This window comes from Myripristis murdjan, chromosome 2, assembly GCF_902150065.1.
Source record: "Myripristis murdjan chromosome 2, fMyrMur1.1, whole genome shotgun sequence".
Lineage (NCBI taxonomy): Eukaryota > Metazoa > Chordata > Actinopteri > Holocentriformes > Holocentridae > Myripristis > Myripristis murdjan.
This window is the reverse complement of record NC_043981.1, coordinates 10,918,257-10,937,061: the sequence shown is the minus strand read 5'-3', so window position 1 is coordinate 10,937,061 and position 18,805 is coordinate 10,918,257. Positions and strand designations below refer to the sequence as shown.

The 18,805-nt window shown below is 42.3% G+C and overlaps 2 protein-coding genes across 5 annotated transcripts; one reads left to right on the top strand and one right to left on the bottom strand.

Moving 5' to 3' along the window:
* The first annotated feature begins 294 nt into the window (after window positions 1-294).
* Window positions 295-4,607, top strand: atp5f1b (ATP synthase F1 subunit beta). The gene is made up of 10 exons (XM_030069687.1): window positions 295-445; window positions 1,382-1,555; window positions 1,672-1,846; window positions 1,936-2,057; window positions 2,194-2,378; window positions 2,536-2,694; window positions 3,012-3,134; window positions 3,396-3,608; window positions 3,733-3,934; window positions 4,118-4,607. Exons 1-10 carry the CDS (start codon window positions 343-345, stop codon window positions 4,213-4,215), a joined length of 1,554 nt encoding a protein of 517 aa, XP_029925547.1. The 5' UTR covers window positions 295-342; the 3' UTR covers window positions 4,216-4,607.
* Window positions 4,608-5,804: 1,197 nt separating this feature from the next.
* Window positions 5,805-13,174, bottom strand: dhrs9 (dehydrogenase/reductase (SDR family) member 9). Of its 4 annotated transcripts, none has more exons than XM_030069698.1 (5): window positions 13,078-13,174; window positions 11,128-11,451; window positions 7,436-7,694; window positions 7,130-7,293; window positions 5,805-6,317 (listed from the first exon to the last, which is right to left on the bottom strand). In XM_030069698.1, exons 2-5 carry the CDS (start codon window positions 11,444-11,446, stop codon window positions 6,094-6,096), a joined length of 966 nt encoding a protein of 321 aa, XP_029925558.1. In that variant the 5' UTR covers window positions 11,447-11,451; window positions 13,078-13,174; the 3' UTR covers window positions 5,805-6,093. The 4 variants fall into 4 exon arrangements, with proteins under 4 accessions (XP_029925558.1, XP_029925565.1, XP_029925573.1 ...); XM_030069705.1 differs by having other exon boundaries at window positions 11,128-11,448; window positions 13,078-13,172; XM_030069713.1 differs by having other exon boundaries at window positions 13,074-13,166.
* Between the last annotated feature and the right edge of the window lie 5,631 nt (window positions 13,175-18,805).

Genomic DNA, 18,805 nt, shown 5'->3' with positions numbered 1-18,805 from the left:
ACAAGATGGGACACTGTGTACTTTGGAGCTATGGCACCACCAGCATCCATGAGCCATACTTGATGCCTTGTGCAGTTTGAAAACGTCTATACACATAATCTGAGCAACTGTTTTTGCAGATCAAATGGGTGTCCTATCTTTAGGGAAACTGTTAGCCATTCTGCACATTTGTTGTCATACAGGCTGGCCAAGTAAAGGGCAGAATGTCAGCTGGACATGCTTACCGTCCGCGCATGCTCACTGTTGTCCTTGACGTTGCACGCAGGCGCAGTTCGCTTCACCGGCCGTTCATTATAAAGCCGCTAGTTCCTCTGTCTCTTTCCACCTTCAGCCATTTTGACCATGTTAGGAGCTGTGGGACGCTGCTGCACCGGGGCTCTGCAGGCTCTCAAGCCTGGGGTTCAGCCCCTGAAGGCTCTTGTTGGATCCCCGGCCGTCCTCTCACGTAAGTCCCCCATGATCGGAACATCTTGTGGAAATGTTTTTTTAGGAAAGTTACTGGTTACTGGCTTGCCATGGGAGGGCAGGGATTATGCTAACTAGCGCTAGCATCACGCTGGCTGTCCTACTGGCGGTGGAACAGGCCGTAGTGTTAAAATATCAAAATCACAGCATAAACGAGGTATTTCAAAAGTTACAACTCTGACACGTGTGCATATTTGCTGCTATTTGCACGTGTCATTGAGTAAAGAATGACTTGACTGTGTTATTCTTGTGCTAGCAGTAATGACCTTTATGTGTCATGACATGAGGCGGCGGAGCAGACGCTGCTAGCAAGGTTTAGGCTAATCTGCCACACTGGTTTGACAGCAGTCTGCGGAATTCATCCACCCCACACTTTACGAAATATAAATTTTACAAGAAAATGCTCGTTTTTGCAGAGTGGTGTTGAATATTTGAATGACAGCTGGCTAAGTAATGCGGTTGCGCCTTTTTTCCCGATTAACGGTAGGTAGCCGCAGTTAGAGGTTAGTGGCGCTGTTAGCATTAGCAACATTAGCTCGCAGCAAACTTCATTCATTTGGCAGACTTACTTACGTTAGCTAGTTGAAGAAACTACCAGTCAACGTTAGTAGGGAGCAAAATCTGATACGCAACGTGTTATTGCTTTACTAATGTAATTCTCCACGGTTTATATTGCCAGTTGTCGCTCCTTGTCTGGTTTCATACATAATATGGCCGAAAACAATCGCTTGACATTGAGGCTTCCAGCGGGCAGACACGCAGTTATGCTTTTCTAATCTCATGTCGCTCGTCGCTTTTCACCGGACTGTGCAGGAGACGCAAAAAAGCAATGCCAATGGCACGACAAGGTCACGACTGCATGGTGGCTGTTGCCCGAGTCAACTAATTAGACTTGTCTTCGTGTTATTTTAAACAGGCAGAGACTATGCGGCCCCCGCCGCCGCCGCTGCCGCCGCCACCGGGCGCATTGTGGCTGTCATCGGTGCCGTCGTCGACGTCCAGTTCGATGAGGGCCTTCCTCCCATCCTCAACGCCCTGGAAGTCACCGGGCGTGAGTCCAGGCTAGTCCTGGAGGTGGCACAGCATCTGGGTGAGTGCATGCGCAGTCTCTGTATTTACATGGGACAGATGTGCAACATGGTCAAACAAGGTGCAATTCAACTTCTTTTAATTCCCTTTGTTGTTGTTTTTTTTTTTTCATCACAGGGGAGAACACAGTGCGTACCATTGCCATGGATGGTACTGAGGGTCTGGTCCGTGGGCAGAAGGTTCTGGACACTGGTGCCCCCATCAGAATCCCAGTGGGTCCCGAAACCCTGGGCAGAATTATGAATGTCATCGGTGAGCCTATTGACGAGAGGGGTCCCATCTCCACCAAGCAGTGAGTTAAAGTCATTGGCATGTAACTGGCTGCTTCTTATGCAAATTTTTCATAAATAAATGAAATGACTGGGAATAATGTTTTCTCAGGACTGCCCCCATCCACGCTGAGGCTCCTGAGTTCACTGACATGAGTGTGGAGCAGGAGATTCTGGTTACTGGCATTAAGGTGGTGGACCTGCTGGCCCCCTACGCTAAGGGAGGCAAGATTGGTACGTATAATCTGTCAGCAATGGGTGAACTGTCACAGTATTGAACAGGATTTAGGATTGGTGCCTTGGTGGCAACATCACAAGTTATTTACATTAGTTTTCAGTACTGATCTACTTATTTCTACTTATGGCACAGGTCTGTTCGGTGGTGCCGGTGTGGGCAAGACTGTACTGATTATGGAGCTGATCAACAATGTGGCCAAGGCCCATGGTGGTTACTCTGTGTTCGCCGGAGTGGGAGAGCGCACCCGTGAGGGAAATGACTTGTACCATGAAATGATTGAGTCTGGTGTCATCAACCTGAAGGACACCACCTCCAAGGTGAAGAGGAGTTGAATTACCCGTGCTATGAAAAATAAAACATGACTAGTGGTCTTTTAGTTGAGAAAGGGCAGGTTAGACACATTAGTGCTCTGGCCTTTTGAACTTGCTCTTGTTAACCTGTGTCTGTCTCTGGCCTCTTCTCTCCTCCTGCTAGGTGGCTCTGGTGTACGGACAGATGAACGAGCCCCCAGGCGCCCGTGCCAGAGTGGCTCTGACTGGACTGACCGTGGCTGAGTACTTCCGTGACCAGGAGGGTCAGGATGTGCTGCTCTTCATCGACAACATCTTCCGCTTCACACAGGCCGGCTCTGAGGTCTGTTTGGTCCCGTTAAAAAATAATTTGTCTGCCAGGCAAGCCACAGCAATTCAAGTTTCTAGAGATTTTGTATGATTAGTTTCTTTAACAAAAAAAAAAAAAAAGCGGAGTCAGTAATGCAGCTGACAGATCTAGGTCTATTATTTGATTTTTTACTTTAAAATGTGTATTATCTGCTTGTTACAACTTCACCATAGCTGAGATTTGCTTTTTCTCCAGCATAAACTGAAAACCTGTGAGTTGTTTAGGTACTGGTCAGACTAGAGAAGCAATAAGGAAATCACTTTTGTTCTCTGCTAACTTCTGGTTCTCAGGTGTCTGCCCTGCTGGGTCGTATCCCCTCTGCTGTGGGTTACCAGCCCACCCTGGCCACTGACATGGGTACCATGCAGGAGAGAATCACCACCACCAAGAAGGGTTCAATCACCTCTGTGCAGGTAAGCAGTCAGAAAGCACATTGGACACACCAGCTGTGATTATGTACTTCTTGATATGTCAGACTAAATTTACCTTGATTTGACCTTCACTCGTCAAGAGGATCATTTAGGTGCATGTATTGGAAGCAAATGAGTAGTGGGATAATGCTAAGTATTATAGACAATACTCATAATACCAACAAGTCAGATTATATACCGTTGGTGTAACAAAGACGAGTATTAGCAGTTCAAAGTGATCATACCTCAATTCTCTCCACCAAGGCCATCTATGTGCCCGCTGATGATTTGACTGACCCTGCCCCCGCCACCACCTTCGCTCACTTGGATGCCACCACTGTGTTGTCCCGCGCCATCGCTGAGCTGGGTATCTACCCCGCCGTCGACCCACTGGATTCCACCTCCCGTATCATGGACCCCAACATTGTGGGAGCCGAGCACTACGACGTCGCCCGTGGTGTGCAGAAGATCCTCCAGGTTTGTTACTTCAGTCATGGACACCATCTATCATGTGTAATACAATTTTGGACTATTGGCCTGTATTGTGATCTCAGTGGAAGGCATCTAAATGAATTAAGCTTATGACTTTTCCCCTTTGTAGGACTACAAATCCCTGCAGGATATCATTGCCATCCTGGGTATGGATGAGTTGTCTGAGGAAGACAAGCTGACCGTGGCCCGTGCCCGCAAGATCCAGCGTTTCCTGTCCCAGCCCTTCCAGGTGGCCGAGGTCTTCACCGGCCACATGGGTAAACTGGTGCCCCTGAAGGAAACTATCAAGGGCTTCAAGTCCATCCTTGGTGGTATGCATACTCATTATTACTTACAGTACTCTTATCTGGTTTGAGACCACTAATTTGATCAGTCTTAATACTTTTGTTTTCATTTCTTTTCATTGGTTGGTTCTAACAAATTGACATTTTAATCACCTTTATTAATACTTGATCTCATGCTAATGTTGGCCTTTATTCTTTGTCTTCCTCCAGGTGAGTACGATGCTCTCCCCGAGCAGGCCTTCTACATGGTGGGTCCCATCGAGGAGGTTGTACAGAAGGCCGAGAAGCTGGCTGAGGAGCACTCATAAACATCTAAACAATCTAACTGTTATGGGGGAAAATGGGGAAAAAATGGGAGCGAGAGGAGGGGTCTGGATGGAGCACTTGGTTTGTAAAACATGTCACAATGCAGATGTACCTGTCTTGTCATCTTCAAAGAAAGTTCTATTTAATGTTTCCAATGAAAGGAGATGGAATAAAGGTCTGTCTTTACATAAAACTACAACTTGTGTCAACTGTATATTTCCCAGGCTTTCATATGTTGTAGTGAATGAATTGAAGTCTTGTTCCCAATAGGCTGGTTCTTGTAATGGCTGTCCTCATTCGTTTTGACCACAAGATGGCACTCACGAGCCATGTTAAGCCACATGTACTTTGTTGCAGCTTAATTGTACAACAAAAATAAAGCAGCTGACCAAGATGGGAAGTGTGGTTTGTTTGCTGACAAAACTGAATCTTCTTCTGGGTATATTGAGGCTTTCTTCTTATGCTGCTGTATATTTTATGACTATTGTAGTGACTTGGCAGTATAAAGTTTTACATGCAACATCAAATCTGAGGCATAAGCAAGCAATCAGTATGCACAGTGGTTTGAGCTATAACATTAAAATACTATTAAAGTTAAATGCATTAGTAACTGTGCTCTGAAGGGATACTTTTACCATAATGTTAATTTCTTCATTTGCCCCAGAACTAAAACCACTATCTTGTTGCCTCCGTTAATGATTAAGCTAGGATATGGTGTCACATTTAAAAAAAAAAAAAGCTACCTCAGCCTTATGTCACAGATGTGTAGATGTTCATTGTGGTGTGGAAAAGGGGTATTGTGAATGCTTGACTTTTCCACAATATTAATTTAAAGGTTTTAACTACTGTTTCTACCACTTCCCAAGATAAAAAAAGGGAAACTGTACTGTTGGGACTTGAAGGTGCACTGTTTTATCATCTACAAATTTCATACGTCATATCACCTTTCAAAGTTAATGAATAATGACCATAGTTGGACTACTGCTGCAAAGTGTTGAAGAAATCTCTGCTTTTGGTTGTCAGCTTCAGTTTGAGCTCTTAGCTATGACAAAGGTCAGTGGCGCAAGAATTAATGAAACATCTAGCAAACAGGAGTTGAACTTGTTTGTTTACAGTCCAGTGCTATGGACTATTGATTATCCCTCTGACGAGAGAGACATGATAGACATGGCTTTGGAGACGGCTGGCAGCATGACATACCTCGTGCTATGCAAGTGTGAAAAGTACACACCCTTACATTTAACACTGATTCTAAATAAGCAATTAAAGACTACTAATGTATTTGCAATATACTGTACACAGCACAAGCACCTGTCCTCTATTTCCATACTAGTTAAATACCTATTTGGTCTTAGGCCTATTTTAAATGTAGACACAACTTTTATTGCTCATCCTTAACCTTTTACATACCTGTTTGAACATTCCAAGGCCAAGAAGATTAGCTTGAGCAAGCCTCTATCTACCTACCTGCAGATAAGTCAGCCTTGAAATTGCCCCCACCTCATTCCGCTCAACGCGAAAGCCTCGTCTGGCTGCACAGCTCTTTACAAATGATGACATGGATAAGGAGGGAAGCAAACAAAGACCAGCATTGCTTTAAGTAGTGCTGTTTAATTCGTGGCTGTAACACATCACTACACACCAACCAAATGTTGGCTACACAAAAGTGCATCTGGATGTTAATCTGGACCTAAATAATCATCTGGATATTACAATATTGCTATGATTAGGAATAAAAAATATTACACCAATAACACATTGGTCTCTTGCATGGCCTATGTTATGTTTCAAGGCCTGTAGGTAATAAAATGGGCACATATGGGTGAAATGGGCACAGTTTAAGGCCCCATACTGATACTAGATGATAAGTGTATTTGGTCTTATTGGACAGACTTTGCGATGGGAATGGCTTCTTTTAACATAAGGTAATCAGACACAAAGGTTGGCATGTATGACAGCGGCAGCCAGAAGAGCTTGGCATCCCAGCCTGGCGAGTAACGGGTGCGGGGCCGGACTGCAGAGATGGCGTGCTCCATACAGCTGACCACCTTCATCAGGTCCGCGTCTGATATCTGGGTCACCTTCTTCTTCATCATCACATCAGCTGGGAGCAAAAACAACACGGGTGTGGGCAGATTATTTCAAAATGTAGACTCTTTTGGATACTTTCCTGCCGGTTATGACCCTAAGCAGACGTCTGCATCTTTAATGTTTTAACTGCTACTCTTTTATTATAACCCATAAAATGGCATTAAGGATTATGTTGGCTATGGCAGGACAGAATAACTATGCAGCACTCAATCTGTTCTTACCACAGAGAGCTGACAGCTGAGATTCATATAGAAGAGTAACAGGGCCATGATAAAAAAACAAAACAAAAAAACGGACTGTCTTTCAAGAGTAAGGTCAAAACTTAGAAACCAAAGTCAGAATTATGAGAATGAAGTTGAACTTTTGAGAAAAAACTCAACACCAGCCTTACTGACAAATTTTGTGATTTTTATTTGGCGATTATGTTTTTTTTTTTTTCAGTTAAGTTTAAACTCCCTCACTTCCATGAATCCTCCGCAACTATGCGTAGTGTATCTTTAAAGTCAGAATTTCGAGAATAAAGTCCAAATTTTGGGCGTAAACTCAGCCAACAGTTTGAAAATGAAGGTCAAATTTTGGAATGTAAGTCAAAATTTCAAGCATAATGTCAAAGGCAAAACAAAAAACAAAAACATTTTCAAGTGTTTAAATGTTAAGTTTAAATGCTACTTTGTGTTTATTCATTCCAGGCTTTAATCTCAAGGTTTTGACTTTATTCTCAAAGCACATTTTTTTTTACTGCCCTATAATGCTTATGTAGATTAATCATATTTCTTCCACTGAAAATGTTCCAAGATATCCCAGATGAAAACTGTCTGGTCTTACCCTTGTCTAGAAAATCGGGTCCATAGTCATCTCTGACCTCCTGGGGCAGCTTCTCCCACAGCATCTTCACGTTTTTACCCAGGATCGCAGCGTCGGTCACATTTGTCTTGAAGAAGCCTGGCTCAATACAGAGGACCTTGATGCCAAAAGGTTTCATATTTAACCTATATTTTAAAAAAAGTTTCCTCGGTTAGTGTTGGAGTGTTAATTCTGGCATCTTAAGCACAAAACCAAAAACCTCATCACTGCATTGTTATTGATGTATTGACAAATCATTTATTGTCTGTAACATGTCCCTGCGCTCACCTGAGGCTGTCATTGAACGCCTCCACACCGTACTTGGAGACGCAGTACGGGCCGCCCACCACGCTGATCCTCCCAAACACGCTGGCCACGTTCACCACCCTTCCCCTGGCCTTCTTGATCAGCGGCAGGACGCTCAGGGTCACGGCGATCACCCCGTTCAAGTTCACGTCCAGCATGGATTTGTAGTCGTCGATGGTCAACCAGTCGCAAGGGGCGGAGGGAATGGCCACGCCTGCGTTGTTCACGACGGCCCACAAGCCTGGGACATCGTGCGGAGGTCATGCCATCAGTCGCTAGATACTTTTACAACCATCAATTAGCCTGGTAACTTCCTTCACAACTTGCATTGGGATTCCCAAGAACAACCACAGCCTCTTCAAACCAATCAAAAGCTAATTATTTTGGAATAGGACTGGGGAATATAGACAAAAACAAATATTATATCTTTGAATACCTTGATATCTATACTGTGGTGAGATATTTACACACAAGAGATTTTTGATAACCAGTCATTGCTAATGATGCCATATCACCATATCACAATATCAAAAATCCCAAATGATATTCATATAATATCAATACATCGCTCAGCCCTATTTCAGACTTGCTTTTACCAGCCTTAGTGTTTACCTGTCTATTTTTGCTGCACATTGGTGGGGAGCAAGCTGTGACCTGCAAGTGCAGCTGAGCCAGTGATCAAAGTTACATGATTGGTCAGCCGCGTGTTGCACTTTTCCTATTGGCCATTGTTCTTTCAAGATGACTGTCAATTCAATTCAATTCAAAGAGGCTTTTTGGCAGACAGACAGAGAGAGAGTTTTTTTCCCCGCGCTGAGTGAGAAATATGCTTCCGATATGAAGAGCCAAAAACAAATAAAAAAAAGAAAGCGCCTGAAGCATTGTGTTTTTATTTCCAATCGAGAGGCCGATGGCATAGATGAAAACTTGATAGCAGGACAGAATCCATGCTGCAAATGGTCTGACAATTAAATCTGATTGTACCTGTACACGAAACGTGTGTTTTTAACTCCAATTTTCCACAGTTCTCTCTTGAGATTGAAAGAAGGGATTCTACTTAAGTCACAATTATTATGCAGAGTTGTCAGGTTACACCACCATGCAAACAGCTGGCAGCTGACAAAACGATGGAAACAAGTTTTATTATGGCACAACATCTGTTAACTGCACTGTTATTGTGCCAATGACTGTCTTCATCTGACACTGTCATCATTCTGCATGGGAAATCATGAATGTATTGTAAACAGAGACATCCTAGTGATATATTTTTGTAGTCTAAATTAACATCTGTGTAAACTGCACCTCCCAGGCAGTAACACTGGTTTTCCTTCTGAAAAGCCGGTCTGATCTCTTTTCATTAGAAAATGCCAGATCTTCATAGCATGGAGAGAACAGCTAGACCGGACAGACAGCACACACTGTCCTCTTAACGACAGCCAGCAAGCGGGTCCCAATCATTTTTTTCTGTTCTGTTTTTTATTTTTATTTTCAGGACACAAGACCGCCAGCATCACACGTAGCGCTTCTATGGCCAATTCTTCTATGGCCATGACTGACAATTTCCTATGATCGCCTACGCTGATATGATAGCTGCTGTGAAAGACAAAAACACTGTACTCTGACCCTGTTACGAGATTTACTGATTTTTTATTTATTTATTTATTTTTTAAATTGGATTATCAACTGTGACACAACTTCCACAAGTCTCATTTTCTGACACTGAATGAGAATAACAGCAACAGGGAAACTCAACAATTTGAAATACCTCAGCAATTCGAATTTTAGTTATTTTTTTCTTATAAGACACAATGTGCGAAAGATGCCTTCATTTGTCTTTAAATGGCTTGCTCACGGTGTTGCCATTCCTTGCTGAAATCAAAGGGTGCAACACACTGTGACATTGTGAAGGAATCTGGCAGGACAAGGTGGTAAGTGTTGTGTGAGGACAAATAAATTAACTGCCACAACAGCCTCTTACTCTTGGCCCTCTTCTCTTGCCTATCCTCAAACTTCAGTTAATACTACTACAACTTACTAGTTAATGCATTACCTGAAAGCTAGAAATTTAAAATCTCTTTTGTAAGTTTATCGTGGTGTAAATCTCCCTATCTGTGCTCATCTCTTCTCAGTTTGTGTCTGCTGGCATGCATGTCTACCTGACTGGAATAGCAATGAAGCTACGGCACCTGTGGCCTGCTGATGAATGAATGTGTGTGTGCAAATGCGTATGTGTGTGTTTGAGACAAAGAGAGTAAGAGGGAAAGTGGTAGACACTGATGAAGGAAACTCTAAATATGTCAACAGGAAAGTAGTTATGCTGTGTGTGTGTGTGTCTAAGGGCATGCATGCATGTGCAAAGGGGCAAGACTAGACAAAGATGTTCGTAACAAATGCCAACACCAGAACAAGGAAGTGGACAAACCACTCTGGCAGCATGACTGTATCATCAAAGCAATCTGGGCTTTTGTAGTGACGGTGAGAGTACATTGGCGCTATTTATCTGTGTAAATAATCAGGGTTGGAAATAAATCTGCTGTCCAGTACAGCTACTGTTCACAGAATCAGGCCAAAACAGACACTTTCTAAATGTAATCGCGGCCTAATTATGTGATGGTTTGGATTTTTAACCACTAATCTTATGCATGTGTGTTTATCTCCTCATTTTACTGTCTTCCTCATTGAATGGACCTTTTTCACAGCAGCATTTTGACATGAATAGCAGGTAAACACTGACATTAATTAAAGTTCTGCTCCATTTAAGTCTAACAGAGGCTGAGTGCTGCTGCTGTGCCTGATGGCTCACCGGAAAGACTCGGCTTCAAGAAACAGAGCCTTCATTAATGTCATTGGCAACACCTCTGTTTGTGTGTTTGTGTGAAAATGACTGCTGTGAATGGCACATTAACACAGTGTCATGATTTATGCTGAATACATACCTGACTTATTGGGGTGTGTGACTTTGGGACTGTACATACTGGCTGATAGCATGAGGTTACACTTGTTCTGACTGGATATAGTCCAGATTTATTTGAATGATGCTTATTTTGCAGAGACACAGCACATTTAGGTCCCACCCACACCGGAGGGAGAATGATTCATCTCTCTCAATCACTTTTGTGAAGGTGCTTCCTTGGCCTCCAATGGTCAATGCATCAAAAGTACCCACCAATTTGCTTCACACTTTGTATTGCTAGATTCAGCAGAAGACACTGAATGTATTGCCGGTATACAAATGTGTATCTTCGGTTCATGAATTGCCAAAAATCAAACTTATTTTTGTTAAAAAATTCTGTCCCAGTGAATGGGCATTGCGCTCCAAGAGTGGGTGAGGACGTCACACACTGTGGACAGCTCTCATAGACATCCATTACATTCTCTGAAATGTATTTCAAACTTAAACTGTGGGTTTCTCCCAAACTACACCACATAAAGTTGATTTTTTATGCACATAAGCTTTTGTAGGGCAAAGTTTGACAGAGCAGTGAGAGTTTGAAAATGCGTGGTTTTGGGCGGGTTCCACATTATGGTGCCAACTGATCTCCCCTCTGGATGGGGTTTTCAGAGGATGATGCATCATGATCTGTCACAATTCTGTTTGGGTAAGGAAACCCATTATTCCATGCCAGTAAATTTAAATAGAAATGTATAAAGGCATGTATTCTTGCAGGACTCACCACGTTCGCCCACTTTCTCCTTGATCATGGATGCAACCTTGCTGACACTCTCCTTGCTTCGAACATCTAAATGAGTGGTGCTCAGCCTGTCGGAGCAGGCCTTCTTCAGATCCTCCTCTCCTCTCTCTGTAAAGCATGCGGCGATCACTCTGAACCCCTGCTTGTCCAGGTATCGGGCCAGGAGGTTGCCGAAGCCAGAGTCACAGCCGGTGATGTACACATACTTGTTACCCTTGTCCGGGACCCTGGGCAGCTCCCGGACCCAGCGGTACAGGTAGTAGAAGACCACCAGCCCCAGCCCCAGGAGGAACAGGTTCATGACTACTGGATAGGAATGGATAACTAGTTAATAGCTGACTAGAATTGAGTTTGCCTCATTTGCCTCATTTGAACTCAAGGCAGGGTTGAGCCATGCTACATGAGGCAAGCCAAGGTATGTGGCAATCAGAAAAAAACAAGCTCTGACAAAACGAAAGAAATAGTTATTATATATGCTGTGACATCAGTCAGTAACATCAAGCTTCTATGAGTGCACCTCGGCTATGGTTAAAGTCCCAATGGCTCCATCCCCTCTGACTTTAAAGGGCAAATCTCCCCATGTTTTACAGAGGCACCACTGAAAGCATCCTAACCTACACTTCTAAGATCAATGGTGCTCCTCTCCCCTTCCTGCCAGAGATTTACCATCAACACTACGTTCGAAGAGCCAGCATCATTAAGGATCCCCACCACCATCCTCACAATCTGTTTTCCCTCCTGCCGTCTGGGAGGAGGCACAAGAGCATCTGTGCTAAATCCAGTTGAATGCTAAACAGCTTCCACCTGCAAGTAGTCAGGACCATCAGCGCTGGCCACTCGCTGACTGTCAACACTGAAATGAACCATGCACTTTAATGCCCTGTGTGTTTAATTTTACAGGGCTAAATGTGCTTTTTGCTTTTGTCCTTTGCTTTTGGTGGTGCTGCTCATAGGGAAATTTCATATTTATTGATCTTTTCCACTGTGGTCTGAGGGGAATGGTTTGTTTGACTGATTCGTTTTGTGCACAATGTAACATAAAGAAAATGACAAACCTTCAATCTTAAATCTTGAATCTGTGTCATGTTGACACCCTGTCTGGAAGTGACTCATAAATATACTTAATAGAGAGGTAGGCTCACCATCTCATCCCATTCACTGTATAAAATTAACTTGACTTGTTTTGACTCTTTGTCAGGTATGAAGCCAAAGCAAAGCGCTCAAGGCACAGACACCTGCGTCCAAGGAAACAAATAATAATTCAACAAATACAAGACTGTTCCCACACACTTAGAGGGTAAAAAAAAAATGCACCTGGACACTGCTTTTACTACATGGCAACAAAACAATATTGTTTGGAAGCAATTTGGCCTGGTATTTCAGAGAAGCACAGAGCAGATAAAAGGGAGCCTTCAGATCATGTTACTGTAATCCGCCTTCACAGAAAGTACACTGAGTTGCATAACGTGACAGCAAGGGCAAACCAATAGATTCCAGTTATCTATCACAATGTCAAAGTGCACTTAACTATCTGGACAAGAACGCACATTTGGCAAGGCACATCAGGGCATTTTTCCAATTTACTTTTCACTACAAACGAAATTATACGCCCTCTACAAATTGTTTACTATTTGTTTGCTTTTGTAGTAAATGTTAACACCCTGTTGAAACACTGTTGCAAACTTTTTTTCTCTACAATTTAGGTAGTTCAGTCACTTAATTCAGTCAGTTCGCCTCTCTGGTGTTAGTTGCTGCATGGTGGCTTGTGTTAATACAAGCTTTACAATTAAAGCGACCACTAACTCGCCTAATTCCCAATTCCTGTTCGCTCCCTCTTAATCTGTGGGTTACTGTGGGCAAGTTTGCATTTAAAAAAAAAAAAAAACCCAAAAAAACAAAAAACAAAAAACAAACAAAAAAACACATACCTACCTAGTGAGGGACTTCCTGGACGGGTGAAAACCTGAAACCAACCTCCGACAGGGTCTCCAACCAAAGCCTGGTGACTCGGCTAGAATCCAACATTTAAGACATGAGGGGCGGGGAAAGCCTCACAGAAATCAAGTTCTCTGTTTGCTGGGGCGTTTTGTTTTTACTATCCACCCGCATTCTGCGAAGACCCACCCCTTATCTGCTTCTGATTGGCTAATCATAACCTCAGTCAACCCAAGTGAGGCAGCGCGGAATGCGGGTGGGAAAAAGTGTACAGACTGCATTATGTGGGTTTATAAGCCCTGCTCGCGGGTTATGAATCCGTCAACACAGATTTGTAAACCGAGACCGCAGTTTACAAACCATGCAGCTGAGTCATATGATCAGAGCTGCACACGAGCGCAGTAAAATGTGCCCTGCGCTTACCGAAAGGCTCCATAGATGGCGCAAGATCACACAGCACCGAGGCTGCCTTTTTTGAAAAGGCACCTGAGCGATGTTACAGGTAACCCTCCAACCTCGCAGCTCCACATACATTGTGGCTGTGTCGTAGCCCAGAGCTCCCACTGGGGGTAACAGACCTTCTCAGTCAGCCTGGCCCCCCCAAAACCACCTCTCTCCCAGCAGGAGGTACCCCGAAGGAAGCAAGGAAAGGAAGGGAGGAAAGGGAGTGAGAGAGGAGGTGAAGCAATTGAGTCCAACAGCAAATTACAAAGCTCTGCAATGACAGGCATATTCAAAATGAAGTTATAGTATTCTGCTGTAATTAGGATTACGTTGCACCACACACTAAAGGCAGTTTATGCAGTTTATTTTAATACTGTATAGTATGTTCAAGCTTTAAAAAAGTTTGGAAAGCAAGATGGCCAGTGTCCCATTCATTTTTAAAATAAGAGTAGTGTTTGAATTAGTCTTTTATTGAATAGTATGTAATATGTTGTATAGGGATGGGGATAATAACAATGCAGCACATTTGAATAACCAAAAAAAAAAAAAAAAAAAAAAGTATTTTTAAGGTAATAAATACATAAATAAATAAATGAATAAATAACCTGCAAGTGCATTTTATTATTGCAAGCAAAGAATCTTGCCTAAACCTTTCCCAAATCCATGGTTTAGTTTATGACTACGATGTTGGGGCTCCTTGCAAGGTGATGACGTCAAAATCTGGGCCACAAAGGAAAGGAGGAGGCAGTGAGGGAAAGCAGGAGGTATCTTAAGAGTAACAGGACGCACCCTTGGCCTACTTTCAAGGGACGGCCCATGTTTACTGTGGACCAATGGCTGTCTCAGGGTATCAACTGCTGAAGGATGGAAAGAATTTCATTTCTGCAACCACTCCCTTTATGCAAGAGCATAAGTTGGAAAAAAAAAAAAAAAGTTCAGCAATCATTTCCTCTCTCAGAACAACCTTTCTGCATTCTACATTTTGCCACTAGATGGCAGCAGTGTTGTTAGTTTGAATCTCTGCCTTGCAGTTTTCCAGATGCCGCTTTGATGTGCTCCTTGCAACCTCCTACTTCTAAATATTAAAGCCATAAAGGTTGTGTATACTTGTTCCACTACACTTGTTTGTGTAACAGTGCTGTTTGTATGTTGCAAGTTTGTTGCAATACAGATAAACTCTATTAAACATCATATACATCTGCTGTCTCTTGAACACCAAAATAGTATTCTAACTACGCAAAGAGCAGCTAAACAGAGATACACAAAATACTCATTACTAACAGAATACCAAAAGCCACATACTAATGGGATAGGTCTCATTTACCATCACTTGCTAATGCAGCTTCTATCCTCTATCTTGTAAACATCATGTTTTTGGGAATTCAGGCATTTGTGTTGGGTTGTTTGTATGATACTTCAAATGCGCTTTGTGAGCTCCTGCTTCTAATGACTTCAGTTGTTAGTGGAACATGTTGCCGCATTCATGTAGTTTTGGTCAGAAAAATAGCAAACTGGAAATAACAAACTAGATATCCAGCAGCAGCAGGATGAAGAGAAGAACCTGCATCAGACAGTCAATTAAGGTTTAGTTATTTAGTTAGTTTAGTTTATTTAATCCAAAGCATCACATTCATCATCAACTGTTGGCATGTTTCCATGCCCTCCACCTCCTAAATGTCACATGTTGGCAGCTGAAGGCAACAATGAAGCTGTAGAGAGTGACTTACACTTTGTCAGTAAGCAGAGAGATGCTCCCATATGCAGGAATCAGAGGCTAAATATATAACTCAGACAAAGTGGAGGACTTGCTTTTCCACTGAGCCCAGGAAGTGCAGTGAGGGAAAAATATGTATATTTTCAGGATCAAGCAACAAAATGTAAAATAGATTAAGGCCGTCTACCTCATATTCCTCTTTCAGCATGAAGCAAGTTCCCTGAAACCAAGGCAAAACAGAAATGAACTCTTATGGTTACCTTGGTTTACCAAGTAGAAAGAACGGATTGAAATTACAAAAGTCGAAGTTTGACAGTGAATCACTGTTCATGTCTGCATAAACACCACAATTTTAAAGTATGACCATGTGTTACGACTCCGTCTAGGGGAAACCAGGGTCACAACATGAAAAGAGCACCTTCCTCCATTCCCAAGCCGAATACACCTTAATCACACAACACTGGCAAGTGAAAATGCATTTAGTTACAAAAAAAGGTGAACTATATTTACAGTGTAAGATTATTGGTTTAGACTTCAAGGTGGGCTCCGGCCAAAATAACAAACAAAACGACTCTACCTAATTGCCAGGAGATAATCTATTAAATAAAGAGAAAATAAAATACAAAAATACTGACCTCCCTAACTTGACAAAAACAGGAGAAAACAGTCACAAAAGAAAACAGCAGCCCACCTCTACTTTCACTTATTTTATGTTAACAGTTAACTAGGCTACAACTCGTATTCCCTGTCACACACGTACACACAACACAGGGCAAAAATCAGGGAGTGTTGAGTTGGGAGCGGAAGAAGAATGCCGCCTCCGTCTTCGTCCGGTCTCGTTATATAGCTCTCTCCCGCTGGCTGGTCCAATCCCGGTCGTCCTTGCCGGCAGCCAATCAGGCACAGCAATCTCTGCAACACACGCTAGTCGCCACGCCCACAGGTCGTAACACCATGCAACACATCAAACATCATTTATCAGCTGCGAATGAGTGTGTGTGTGTGTGTGTGTGTGTGTGTGTGTGTGTGTGTGTGGGGGGTGGGGGGGGGGGGGGGGGTGGGGGGGGGGGGTGTTAGGGTTAGGGTTGAACCTTAAGCACACTTTATTCATGTATGTGTGAAGCTGCAATACGAGCATTAGAAAACAATATACATGACTCTGATTATGGACAACAATAATAATATTAATAATAGTTTTATTTGTATAGCAGGTTTTAGGCAAGATGCACAAAATGATTCCCATAGACAACAGAAAAGCACACTCAAATTGAGATATATAAAACAAACACACAAGAACAGCAATTTAAAAGCACACAATTTAAAATCAATTTCAAAGACATTAAATCAATTAAAAAGAACGATAAGACAAATAACCATAGAATATTAAAATAAACCTAAAAACAGATGTATTAAGGCTGGATTTAAAAGCAGTCAATGTCTGCAGATCTAAGATTAACAATTAATTTAGACTTTGGAGCTGCTGCATGCTTTTTGGACAGTAAGGAGTGAGGAGTTTTTTTAGTGTACTCTGGAGCCTGGCCATGTAAAGCCTTGTAAATTATAAGTAAAATTTTAAAATGGATCATAAAAGAAACTGGCAACCGATGCAAGGTGGATAAAACTGGGGTGCTGTGAGAAGCGCGTTTTGTCAGTGCAGTTTTGCATGGTCTGAAGTTTGGATCTTGGGCACTAATGCAGGTAAACAGGGTGTTACAATAATGCAGGTCTGTGGTCTTGCTCGTCTAATGTAGTTGCACGGCTTAATGGATAAATATAACTGTGAATCATCTGCATAACGGTGAAATTAGATGTTATGGTGACATACAGGCAGAAGAGAATTGGTCCAAGAATTGAACCCTGAGGTGTGCCATATGTCGCCTGTACAATTGAAGAGCTAAATGTATCAATGTAGACATACAACCTTCTATTTGACAGATAAGAGGAAAACCAGTCCAAGGCTGTTCCAGAGACGCCCGCCTAATCCTTAAGTCTGATTATTCAAGGAGCACCAGTACAGATCAGTGTCCAGAGTCAGCAGCCATTAATAAGTCATTCATAACCCTTAGAAGAGCTGTGCTGGGAAGTTGGCAAAATCCAGATTGAAATTTCTCAAAAACTGCAGTTGTTGTTGAGCACTCCCAAAAGCTGCTCTAGGACAATCTTCTTAAAAATTTTGGAGATGTAGGGCAATTTTGAGACTGGTCTAATTTTTTTTTTTTTTTTTAATTGTTGGGTCATGGCCAGGTCCTTTAAGCAGTGACTGAAAACAGGCTATTTTCAAATAATCTGGGACACATGCAGACCAAAGGGAGTTGTTTAGAATTTGAAGCAGAGCAGGGCCTATTTCCCTCATCACTTTTCTAAACAGTTTGGATGGAATAATATCCAGATGACTGGATGAGGGTTTCATATGAGACGCTATGTGGATGAGAATTCCATATCATTTGGTTGGAGGCTATGTAGCAACTGAGGATGCAGACGGGGCAGAATCATGAGGGGGATGGGAGGCGCAATTTGTGCTTGAATTTGGTGAATTTTGTTAACAAAAAAGAGAGAAATGCCTCATAATCAGCAGCAGATGAGGCTGAAGGATGAGTGCTAAGAGGTTTACAAGCTGATTTATGGCTGTAAATAATAAATTGGGATTGTAGTAGCTATGTAAGTATTGGTTTTTGCCTCTTTTACTTTTTGATTGTTAAGCTGATCACTCATGTACAGGTAGTGAACTTAGAGTTTTGTCATTTCCCATTAATGTTCAGTTCTCCTGTAAGGTTTTGAATGTCCTCACTGATCCACGGTAAAGAAGTGACAGCTGTTTTAGTTTTAGTTCAAACTGTGGCAACTATGTCTAGAGTCTTCAAACAAATTTGATTGAATTGCTGTTATTTATATCAGAATTAAAAGTCAAAATATGTTTTTCCTCGTTAAAAATGACCCAGAATTCATCAGCTGTGTGTTCAGAAACTGCCTGGAACTGGGTTAAATGTTTACATGTCTTGGGAGAAACCTGTAGCTGAGTATCAAATTAGAGGTCCATCATGCACACATTATGTAGGTCCAGGCCAAGTGTAAACACCAAGTCTAAAGTGTGGCCCTGACTATGAGTTGGTCCAGAGACATGTTTTACCAGATTAGAAGACTCAGTCAGATTTAAAAACTCAACTGTAGTACAATTTGATGCGTCATCTATGTGTCGGTCAAAATCTCCAACCATGATCATCTTATCATATTCTAAAGTGATGGATGATAAAATTTCTGAAAATTCCAACAAGAGCACTGGATTTGCCTTGGGGAACTGATAGATGCCAATACACAACACTGACGTGGCCCCAGTAATTTTTCGCATTAACACTTCAAAGCTAAAAAAAGTTTTTATCAACGATGAAGCTGCTTTTGTGCTGATTTTTAAAAGCGACAGTGAGGCCTCCACCATGACCAGTAACTGGAGGAGAGCTGAAACACTCGTAGTCTTGGTCAAAAATAAAAATCCAAATTTAAACAAGTAATAAAATCACTAAGTCTTATTGATCACTGACCTCATGCTGAACAAGGCAAACGGACTTTAAT

Bases quoted from the DNA above. Each gene is read 5' to 3' on its own strand.
- dhrs9 (XM_030069698.1), bottom strand. From the start codon at position 11,446: ATGAACCTGTTCCTCCTGGGGCTGGGGCTGGTGGTCTTCTACTACCTG. The intron at 7,294-7,435 runs GTGAGCGCAGGG...TTTAAAATATAG, and splicing joins GCGTTCAATGACAGCCTCAG to GTTAAATATGAAACCTTTTG. The intron at 6,318-7,129 runs GTAAGACCAGAC...TTTTGCTCCCAG, and splicing joins ACCCGATTTTCTAGACAAGG to CTGATGTGATGATGAAGAAG.
- atp5f1b (XM_030069687.1), top strand. From the start codon at position 343: ATGTTAGGAGCTGTGGGACGCTGCTGCACCGGGGCTCTGCAGGCTCTC. The intron at 2,379-2,535 runs GTGAAGAGGAGT...TCCTCCTGCTAG, and splicing joins TGAAGGACACCACCTCCAAG to GTGGCTCTGGTGTACGGACA. The intron at 3,935-4,117 runs GTATGCATACTC...GTCTTCCTCCAG, and splicing joins CTTCAAGTCCATCCTTGGTG to GTGAGTACGATGCTCTCCCC.